Raw genomic sequence first — 11,788 nt, forward strand, 5'->3', positions numbered from 1 at the left:
TCCAGCTTTTTGTCATGTTATCCTGCCTACCTACATTTATGTATGACCTCTGCCTGTATCTGGACTTACTCCTGCCAGCTTTCGCCCCCTCGGACTCCTCTGCCTCTCCTTGCTTTGATCATTGACCTACTAAACTTTCGCTCCACCTTTTGTCTGGCTGTGATTTGCACGTCTGTGTCCAAACTTCTACCTCTACAGTAGTGCGAGAATGAAATAATACTTTAGTGTGTGTGTGTGTTTCTTCTTTTTGTCACAATTCCCTGTAAATGTAAAGCAACAAGTCTGTCTCAGTGTAGTTGGAAGTCTAGCTCGCGGTAAGCTGAGGTAATGCGGTGCTTCTCCTACTGTAAATGCAGCACGGGGGATTAGTCTGTTCGCTGAGTGAACTCTACTTGACCCCGGCACACTTCTCGGGCTTTGTGCTGCATAAATTCACTTTAAGCACCACTGTCAATCAAAATAGCAGCAAATGTAGTGAAACATCACAGGTCTCTTTCATGATTAATTCATGTTGAACACAGCACCTGCAGTGGCTCCGCTGACAATTTCCCCGCTCCGTGTTCTTTGAAATTGCATGTGTGTGTAAGTGTGTGTGTGTGTGTGTGTGTGTGTGCGTGCATGCCTTTACACATGTATGATTGCATGTGTGTGTGTGGATTAGCAGGGTGTGTGTCATATGTGTGAGTTTAGGGTGTGAGATTCATGCATAGTTAATGCCCCGGCAGACCTTCGTTAGTGGTAACACACACTTTCATCATTATACGCAGTCTCTGCCATTATAAATCTGTCTCAGTCATTATACTGACTGTGTCATTACTGCTGCATAGGCTGCTTCTGTTGCTTGCGAGCAAGCATGGGGGAGAAGACTGGGGGAGCTGCAAGGGAGGAGGGGAGAAAAATGTGAATGTGTGAAAGAAGGGGAAAGAGGTGTTTAAGGTGATATAGAAGCTACATGGGGAAAATGGTGCTCCACAGAGAAAAATAAAGAAATGAATTCGTTTTATGATTTAAATAAAGACTTATGTCTCAGTCTTATAGTTAGGATGGGGATCTTGCCACTGATTAACTTCTCGGCAGTTCATCCTACAAAGAAAACTTTATATATAAAGTTAACAAGGTCTAAAGCCAGGTAAATGCTGCTGGAGCGGGGCTGTGGTTTCTTGAAATAGAGTTAAGAAGGTGCTGATTGAAGATATTTACCTGGGGTAATAAACACACTAGAAGCTGCTTGGCAGATTTTCTGCGGCAATAAAATGTATTTTAAAGTTTTGACTCGAGCGAAACTGGAAGCTTGTAAAATCCCCAGCCTCCTTTGTGTCAAAGTCATTAGATATATCATTTGAGAGAGCTAGAATTTGGATTTAAAGCTTCAGTGATTTGAAGTGGGTTTTAGTGCTGTAACTATAATCTGCGCATCATGCTTCTTCTCAGAACAGAAACTTAAAAATAAAAATGTCAGCAGTCCAGTGTTGTGGAACATTCATTTTCATGGACTGCACTGCATCCCCTTTAGGGTTTTACAGCTAAATTTAATTCTCGTGCTGCACAATAATGTTTAATATTTAGTATTTACTGTTACATTCCCATAGATCATCGTGATGTTGTTTATTATGTTGCTCTTTTTTCTTCTTCTGCTTGTTCTCTCTTTTTTCTTTCTCAACAGGTGATCCAGGCGATTGATATTTGTATTTTTTGTCTGCTTATTTTGTTGTTTTTTGTTGTTTTTGCCCTTTATCCTCGTCCCTCTTCCCCACTGTTTTTCTTTCCCTTTCTTTCTCCCCTTTCTTTTCCCCAGTCAAGTCTGTCCCGTATTTAACAAGTGAAAATAAAATAAAATAAACAATAAAAGGTGAATCAAATAGACCATTGCGGCAAGGCTGGGATGGTCCATTTGGTAAAGTAAATCCGTTGGGCATCTTTCTTTGCCTTTAGACAATAATTCTGATGGCAAAAGAGCCAAACGGGACAGGCAAGAAAAAAAATAAATACAAATTGTAAAAAAATAAATTGAATTCTCACCCTAAAGAAAGTACAAGTGTTTCTGGCACCACTTTATAATAACTATTAAATATATAACAGGACTCCTTTACAGTTTAAAAAAACAACAATAAAATGAGGTGAAATGATATTTCCTAATTGGCTAACTGGTCTGTTATCTGAATGGTTACTGTAAAGTTATAAATGGTTAACGAATACTGAATCAAGAGTCATTATTCTGACAGCTGTGATGACAGTAAAACAGATTTTAAAACATCCTGCATCACTTATGGTTGTCATTGCAGTTTGCTTTATACACAACTACTCACAAGCTCCACTGTTATGTTATGGTGTGAATATAACTGTTATCTCAGCTATTAACTAAAGTTCAACTATAGTAAATGTGAACTGACTACGGCAGGATGAATGTGATCTCAGAACACTTAATAAACATCAGTGTGATATGACGAGACACAAGGAGAGCGCAAGGTAAAGAAATGCCGCGGCAAATTGCTCACACTGTGAAGGTAATTGGAATAAAGCTGTCACTACCATGAAATATTCCCAGAAGAAAATCCCAGGAAAGAAAAAAAAATCCTTTGCGTTTTGGTTTGATTTTCATGGAACAAACATTTCTGTGACACTTAAATTGATGTCCTCATTTTCCATGTGTGTTTCCTAGACATGCAGACGCCCTGCTGTGACGGAGGAAACAAACAAGCACTTCCCCCGAACACCACACACACGTGCTGGAGCAGACGAACACGGTATTTTACAGCCGCAGACATCAGTGAGAACTCAACCTAAGAGTCTCTTTCTCTCTCTTTTGCCCTCTCTCAGGCAAGCAGGTGGTGACTTACATCTTGGTTGCTCATGTCCCAGTAAGGTCTCTCCCCATATGACATCACCTCCCAGGTGACGATCCCGTAACTCCAGACATCTGAAGCTGACGTGAATTTCCTGTAGGCGATCGCCTCTGGTGCCGTCCACCTCACGGGGATTTTACCTCCCTGAGTGAGAAAAAAAAGTGGAAAAAGAAAAGAAGGAAATAAATAACTAAGGGCAGTAGGGAAGGAAAAAAGGATTTGTAGCTTTATACCTGATAGTTCTGCTTACGTATTCGTCACATAGTTCTTAGCTGAAGTCTCTTATCAGACACGGTGGTGAAAACTGTGCATTATGCACACGTGTGTTAAAAAAAAGAAAGAAAAATGGCAAATTTGAGGGGAAATTTAAGGGCAGGCAACATGAAATTTCCTACTTTTTTTTTTGTTCTCGAGTGTGGAAGTGTAGACAAAGCAGATGCTTGATAGCATCCACCTGCTTCACGTAGACAAATCCACATCTGCCAGCTGTTGTCTTTTCTAATGAAGACAAAGTAGTGCGTAAACAAAAACGTCTTCCTTCTGACTGCTGAGTGAAATCCAGGATAAAAGGATGCATTGCCATATGCTGGTTTGGCTGGTGTATCAAATTTAATATATTAAAGGAAATGCTTAAGACAAACATTTCTTTTTAATAGACTCCTTTTTAAGTCAGGCAAGTGACGTGAGTTTAAGGCAGTGTGTATTTAATCCATCAGGCAAAAACTTTTCTTTAACCCCATCCTGGTCCTAGATCTCTGTATTTACTTTAGTTTTTAATTCTGGTTAGTTTTGTGCTCTGGGTTTTGTTTGCATTTTGAATATTGGTTTGGATTTATTTCTTTGCGTGTTTCAGTTTAATCTAGTTTTCCTGTTGTTTCTTGTCAAATCTCAAATCTTCCTCTCTGTGTTATCCTAGTAAGGAGGTAACACCGTGTTTCACGACAGATAGATGCGAGCAAACACAATTGAGCCCACTGAGGCACGTTGTTTTTGTTTAAGGAGATTCAAAAATACTCCCAGGCTGTACCCTTCCCTTGGAAAGGCTAAAACAGAATTTGTATTTCGAAAAATAATGTGAATAGTTTTTGATGTATCAAAATGAATCTGTTCCTTGATTAACAAGACCTGAGAAAGCAATGAAATAAAAACAAAACTTACATATTTTCGATTCACAGGAGCTAAAGTTAAAGTCAGTGACATCACTGATGAAGATTTAAAACTAATTTAGACTTCTGTGGTGAATCTTGGTCCAGTCAACGATGCAACCAATGTAGTCTCCTACAACCAAAGTGCTAGTGTTCATGTCCTTGTCCCATGGCCCACTCTTGACTTGTGAGTCAGGTTGTGAGGTTGAGGCTCTGATTATTAGTTTTCTCACTAATAAACTCAAAAACTGCAGAGAAAACATAGCTGGATGCACAGGATGAATCAACGGTACTGAACAGGCCAATCACAATAGTCCTTACATTACGTGCAAGTACATTACACGTCTGTGGAGGGTTTTGCAGTTACAACATACCTGCGTTGTAGATTTAACACGAAAGCATAAATCCGTTTTTAGACCTCAGAGGGTTAAATTATGAATTATATTTGTTTCCCAATAGGATAGCCTGAATCTTTATTCTTCCCATGGAGTACAGTACTCTGATTTTTCATTGCGAGTTCAAAATATCGCTTAAATTTATGATCTCTTAAGCTTATAATTGAATTTTTATCGGCCTCAGGGTTAACATGCTGTGTGAACAATATGAACGGCCAGGTCTATGCCTATAGGTCTATAGGATAATGGCCAATGCAGGACTGGCGGGATATAAAAAAAAAAAGACTCAGTGAATGTTTTTGTGTGCAAAGGCATCTAAACTGTAAAAGGAACATCGTGAGTGGCTCAACATAGTTTTTATTAGCGAGCAAGCTTGTGAGTACAGTCACAACCACAGGGACGAGTGAGAAGCGGCAGAAACAAATAACACAAATTGTTACCTTCAAGCAGTGTGTGACAACATGTTTAATGTAATCAGTCAAGCACATTTTAATTTAAAGTATTAACATTCAGCTCAAAGCACAGATGAGCTGAGGTACGGCAGCGGGCCCGTGAAGTCCGGCTTAGATTGATGAAAAATCGGTGTGACAATGATCTGACAAGCTGAGTCTTTCTAAAATGTCCAACTCACCACCCGCAGGACAAACTTCAATCCGGCCTTTATCAGTTTAGTCTTAATTAAGATTCCAGACTGGCTGCACCACACAGATAAGTGTGTAGGAAACAACACATATCACAGTCAAATTGTTGAACAAAAGTATGTATATATATGGAAAATACATTTCAATCATTTTAAATAAAAGCCTCTATAAGGTAGATGAGTAATGACAAAGAAAGTTCTGACTGCCAAATATAATTGGTCAACAGTACTTGGACTACAAATGGACTACAAATTGAAACCACTATGGTTTGGATAGGAAAAATCTTATCCCTTTCCTACATATTCTATATACATTCACTTGCCACTTTGTTAGGTACACCTGTTCAACGGCTCATCAACACAACCTAATGCCTAATCAGCCAATTACACGGCAGCAGTGCAATGCATTTAGGCATTAGAAGACATGGTCAAGTAAACCTGCATTTAAAGGTGATTTAGGTGACTCTGAACGTGGTAGGCTACAATTCACAAAGGCTTGCCAAAATTGGACAACGCACAAGATTAGAAAAATGGCACCTGGTCTGATGAATCCTAAATTCTGCTGCAACATTCGGATAGTACGGTCAGAATTTGGCGCTAACAACATGATCTGTGCCGCGAAGAATGAATGCAGTTGTGAAGGGAAAAGAGGTACTAGGTAGGTGTACCTAATAATGTGTATATTGAGTGTATAAATATACTGAAATCTATTTAAAGGGAAGAAATGTTTGGTAGTTCTTAATGACAGAACTGAAAACTTTATTTTAAATGGTAAATGGACTGGTTCTTATATAGCGCTTTTCTACTCATCTGAGCACTCAAAGCGCTTTACACAACTTGTGCATTCACCCATTCGCACAAGCACATCTTTCTAAGTGCTTTGTAGCTAACATTCACACACATTCATACTCCGATGGATGCATCGGAGAGCAATTTGGGGTTAGTATCTTGCCCAAGGATATTTGGCATGCAGACTATAGGGGAAGCCAGGAATCGAACCACCAACCTTCCAATAAGTAGATGACCTGCTCTACCACCTGAGCTACAGCCACCCCGTAACTTTAAAATGATTGACCTACTTGTAAAATGGTTAAAATTTGCATTTTCACCAATCCAGAAACTTTTCATTTTCTGTGTGTTAAACTGTGGCAGACCAAAGTTCTTAAGTGGTGCATCTTTTTATCTTTTAATAAATGTGAGTAACAGGCCAGAATCCTGGTAAAGAAAAGCTACCACTACAACAAACATTTTGCCCACCTTTGGTCTGCAGAATGAAGGAATGCAGAAGGAAGCGTTAGTGTGTTTTTAGCTTACTTACCAGCGAGCTGGTGTAGGTGGGGTCGGAGGTGTCCTCCTCCAGATAACGTGATAAGCCGAAGTCAGACACCTTACACACGAGGTTGCTGTTAACCAAGATATTTCGAGCTGCCAGGTCCCGGTGAACATAACTCATCTCCGCCAGGTACCTGTAACATCAACAGGAGTTATTGTATGAATTTGTGTTATCTGTAGCCAGCTACCTAGGCTACTATAAAAAGGTAATGGGATTTAGAGTTATGTGTCTGTGTGTGTGTGTGTGTGTGTGTGTGTGTGTTTTTGTGCTATCACAGCCTACATTTAACACAGATAGGCTCTAGTGTGCGTGAGTTTGTGTGTGTGTCTGCCAAGCTGAAAATTTGCAGTTTTACCAGTGGATTCAAATGCAGCGTATAGCGGAGGTTGCATGTGTTTATGTGCGTGCTCATATCAATGTATGTGTCCATGCAAGGAGTCGTCAGGATGTGGAGACAGTGCATCTCAAGCTGCTGATGCACATGTCCAGACAGCATCGAATATCACCACATGAAATCTCAACATCTGAAAGAACTGATATCACCAGAAAGAAATCTAAATCCTCATACCCATGTCTGAAAGATTAGAAAAAGTTTCTTCTCCATCTTTATAGTAAAATGGATTTCTGTAGTGGGATATGTGTGTGTGTGTGTGTGTGTGTGTGTGTGTGTGTGTGTGTGTGTGTGTGTGTGTGTGTGTGCAACTGGGTGTGAGTGTCAGTACCTCATTCCAGATGCGATGCCCCTCAGCATACCAACCAGCTGGATCACTGGGAACTGCCCATCATTTTGCTGTGAAACCATGAACCGACAGGATTATTCTTATTTTCCATTATCAGACTTTTTCACTTTAATGCTTTAGAAAGAATCTTGCAGGTAAGAAGATTTATTAACACTTCACAGAAAATGTCATAAAAGAAAAACATTTTTTACCCCCCTTCCCTATTTGCAGCACAGATGATGGTGTGTACATTTGGTACGCTGCGTTACAGTTGCATAAAAAGAATTTGATCAAGATGATGCAAGTAAGAAGATTCCATTTTTTGCTTTCACTTCTTTGCTCATACTGTGTTCATGTTGGCAGAGGCTGGCACAGGCTTAAAATACAGCATCTGAAACCCAACTATTGCTTCTTACTTCTATTTTAATAACTTTGCATAGACCGACACACTAAAATCTTCAAGCACACGTCCTGCTGCGTGTTGGCCAGAAGGTTACAGAAACAGGTTTATGACCGGAAGGCTGAAATCTAGGTGGAAGAGTGAAAATGAATCCCTTTGACCTTCCCTCCTTACAACCACTGTGGTGCCCTTAGGAAAAGCCTTTAACCCCCTAGAGCCCAGCAAGTCAGACTGTGGTTAAAATTTGCAGCTTCCAGGTGTGTAAATGTGATATACTCAAAGGACGACTATCCTTCAATAATTAACGGTAATTAAAAAAAACTGAAAAGGGACCAAGAAATTGCAAACTGTGTCAACGCTAATATAACAAATGCTTTTACTACTAAGCTATTTTTCACACGTGAACTCTGAGCAGTGATCTGCAGTTGACCTTCTGCACATGCGGCACACAGCCGTAGAGAGTTCCCTTCAAACGCTTTTTTAAACTTCAGATGCCCCGTTCGGTTTAGATAGTTGTGCGTCCTGGAAAGGGTGTGCAAGAGGCAGGAAACAAGATAACCACTCCACATTATTACCTGCACTCTTCTCTTGAACATCACATAGACTTTGTACAAAGGATCTGCAGGGTTCAAGACTGTTTACTGTGACCATGTGGGACATTTGCTTTTTTCCCCACACGGAGCTCACAGTCGGGTGACAAACAGAAAAGTTCAGGGCAGCAGTGCGTGTGTGAAAAACACCCTGAAAAGAGTTAATTGAAACGCTGTGATAAAAGTGTTACAGCAGACATTTTGGACCAATACAAAGTAGACAGCTGGAAATTCTACAAAGCCTTTTTGCCGTCAGATGTAGCTGGATGTCAGCTAATTTAAAATAAGTTTAAGCAAACAAGGTGCATGACCACCTTTATTGTTTATCACAGCCTGAAATGCAGTTTATGCTGACGTTCAATAAGGAAAAGCTTTTCACATTCATCTGTCTGCATTCCTGGGTGTTCAGGCTGCTAGTCTATTCTTTACATCACTTTGGCTTTTCCACGCTTTCAAACTTAATTCTGTCATCATCGCTCTGAGCATTTTCTTTTTGCACGTCTTCTGCTAACCAATCAGCCTTTAACTCAATGCTTCTCTGCCATAGTGCCTTTCAGACTCTCATTCATGTGACAAGAAAACTCAAAATCTCCATCTGCTTCCTCTCTGCCACCACCTGTATGTAAATTCCAGGAGGTCCTGTGCTATTAGCAACATTGGGTCCTGCTCTATTTTGTAGCTTCAGCTGAGGTCTAATAGCCAAATACTCAAACTCTATAAAAACCTTCTCGTAATTTCTTCAAGTCATCTTCAGGAATACTTCTCCAGGCTTCTTTTAGGACATTCAAAGCTCCTCTTTGGATGTTGGCTGCATTTTGTTCTGATCTCTGTAAAGATGATCCCACACTACTTCAATAATGTTGAGGTCTGGGCTCTGGGGAGGCTAATCCATGACTGATAGTGTTTATTGTGTGTTTTTCTATCTAGTTATGCTTTTACTGCATTGACAATGTGTTTGAGGTCATTGTCATAGTCAAAAACGAAGCTGTTGCCAATCAGACAGTGTATAAATAGTATGGGATGGTGGCTGCATTTCACTGACTGAAGTGCAGCCCCAAATCGTGTCAAAGTCACAGATGGCTGTAGACACTCACTGCTGTACCTCATTCCTGACCTCCTTGGTACATACTGATGAGGATCTCAATTCATTCTCAGTTCAGGTTTACTTACATAGCACCAAATGACAACAGTTGCCACAAAGCATTTCATACTGTAAGATAATGACCCCAAAGGATTTGAACTAAAACCTTCAAATTTGGATTCATCAGCATCCGTAAGACCTGTTGTCACTGATTTTCAGTCCAATTCCGGTGTAATTTAGCAGAACCTTTTCTCCCCGTTTCCCATCCTTAACAATGGCTTCTTGACAGCCACCCTTCCACCGAGACTATTTCTGATGAGGCTTCATTAAACAGCAGATGGATCAGCAGATGCATCTCTCAGGTCCTGTGTCAGGTCTTTGCTGGATTTTTTCCTTATCATTTCTTGGCATTCTTCCAACACGTTCTCATCCCAAAATGTAACATATTGTGTGTGTGACAAATCCTCGGCATGTTACGCTCTCAGCCACCCAGCCCCTCTGTGTGTTACACGTTTGGAAATGTCAGGAAACATGACAACCGCTTGGCAATGAATCTACACATGTACCTTTATTTTACTTTCTCATCACTAATTGCTTTAGAAAACACTATCTGATACAATTAAGACTGTAGTTAAGGTTAGAGATAAGGTTATGGTTAGAGTTAGGATTAAGGTTGGGTTTGGGCTGGAATACACGGCTGGAGCGTGTGTTACCGCTAGGAGTGTCATTCTATTGAATTCCACCCACAATCCGGTGCATATCAAAGGGACGCAGGAGAGTACCTTTTGCGTTTCTATGGGATGCCTCGGGAATGAGAACGGTCTGCATTCTTCGCAGACTCAAATAAAGAAATTGGAACAAATGATGTGTTTTTGTGACAAGCTGCTAATAATAAATTGCCTATAGACATAATTTAAAGTTGGTTATTTGCCCAGCTGCATGTCATGTGTGGACAAAACAGTGCTTTATTCCTTGAGGTAGATTCATTTTTATTCCTAATGATTGTTAATTCAGAGTTACAACAAACATTCATGTGAAAATGGGCAGGTGGAAGGACTGGGTTGAAAATGAATGAAAAAGCAGCCAATTTCCAAAGAAGAAAAACTTTGGAAGACCTTCAGAAAGTCTGGAAAGCCGTTGCTCAAGACCACTTGGAAACATTTAAAGAAAGTCAGTTTCCTTGGAATAAAAAAATATGAAGAAATGAAGGGTCGCTCCAGACTTTTGCATAGTACTGAATAAGAAAAAGAAGTACAAAAAAAAGAAAGAGAGAAGGAAAGAACGAAAGCAAGTTGACCAAGACTATACAAAGGTGGCTTGGAAAGTTAAGAAAGTTCCTGTTTAGAGCTGCTGGAGGCTTTGTTGGATTTTTTGATAAAACTCAAAATATTTGCCTTTTTGCTACCTCACCTCTGGGCCAGGCTGTCTCTGTTTCTTATAAACATCACTGACATCCCCCACTGACATCTCTGCAGTTGAAGGTGTGTGTGTGTGTGTCTTTTAATTCACTTTGTGCATCAAATCTCACCTTTGATGCTCCTCTAGCCTAATCCTCTGCAGGCAAAGACCTTCTTCTAGGCACACTCACACACACACGGCATTGATCTTTTGGGTCTTGTGCCTCCAAGATGGTCACGCTAGGACAGCAACACCAGTAAGATCGATCATTGTGTTTGTGAATGTGCGTGTCTGTGTGTGTGTGTGTGCATGAGTCATCGGGTGATTTCTGAGTCAAAAGGGGTCATGCTGTGAGAACCAAACATCAAAGAGTTTCTCTTTCTGTTTTTAGAGGCGCCTCAAAAGGAGGGCAGGATCAAAGAGACGGACAGACTGACAGACAGTCAGGCTGGCAGGATGAGGCGGAAAGAGCACAGGAAGGAAGAGAGGAGAAAGGGAAGCGCAGGAGGCTATTTCTGTCTTTGTGTCTATTTCTTCAAAAACTTACAGTCCTCCTCTCTCCAACTGTTGCTCTGTTTGGTTATTTAGTTTGAACCGAAGGTGAAGGTGCCTATACTCAGTTACCGGTTTATTAGGTATGCCCAGTGTTGGGTAAGTTACCTTAAATTAGTAACTTAGTTACATTACTAGTTACTTCTATCAAAAGTAACTCAGTTACTTCAAGTTACTCGTTACTTTCAAAGTAACTAGTTACTAGGGAAAGTAACTTTGGTTTTACTCAGAATTCTCTTGTTAATGTGTTGCTTCCGTAACTACCCAGCAAGATTGCCAGTCTTCTAGCTTGCTTACTTGCCACAAGTGCACTGTGCCACCTACCAATAGAAAGGAAAATATAATGTGCATATTTCCACGAGAGAACTCCCACGCCTGGACCGTCGTTGACCGCCCCCATGATTCTAGCCTACGTCACAGCGTCATGTGCGCTTTTTACATCCAACACAAAAACTGCAGTCATGGTGTTTTCGATTGTACTCAGAACTCTGAAATTCTGCCTTCTGAATAGGAAGATGTAGGTAACACCAGACTGCAGATGAGCTGCATACAGGGCTGGACTGGGACAAAAAATCGGCCCGGGCATTTTGACTAGAGACCGGCCATTATAGGAAAAATCATAAAGCCTTTGAATGAAAACAAACGCTGTTGTGACAGTGATGTACACTGTCTTGATGGTATATATGCATCAA

The 11,788-nt window shown here is 40.5% G+C and overlaps 1 protein-coding gene across 2 annotated transcripts in view; it reads right to left on the minus strand.

The window, feature by feature from the left end:
- The window catches only part of LOC146498867 (ephrin type-B receptor 1-like), a 131,558-nt gene that overhangs the window by 17,274 nt on the left and 102,496 nt on the right, over positions 1 to 11,788 (minus strand). For both annotated transcript variants that reach the window (XR_014870211.1, XM_085138026.1), the window contains exons 15-17: positions 7,079 to 7,146; positions 6,342 to 6,489; positions 2,838 to 2,987 (exon numbers count right to left, since the gene is read on the minus strand). Coding sequence is in view for 1 of the 2 variants with exons in the window: in XM_085138026.1 (XP_084994152.1) it covers positions 2,838 to 2,987; positions 6,342 to 6,489; positions 7,079 to 7,146 (366 nt within the window). In the remaining variant the exon portion in view is untranslated. The remainder of the gene's footprint in view (positions 1 to 2,837; positions 2,988 to 6,341; positions 6,490 to 7,078; positions 7,147 to 11,788) is intronic.

This window comes from Neolamprologus multifasciatus, chromosome 17 (genome assembly GCF_963576455.1).
Source record: "Neolamprologus multifasciatus chromosome 17, fNeoMul1.2, whole genome shotgun sequence".
NCBI classification, from domain to species: Eukaryota; Metazoa; Chordata; class Actinopteri; order Cichliformes; family Cichlidae; genus Neolamprologus; species Neolamprologus multifasciatus.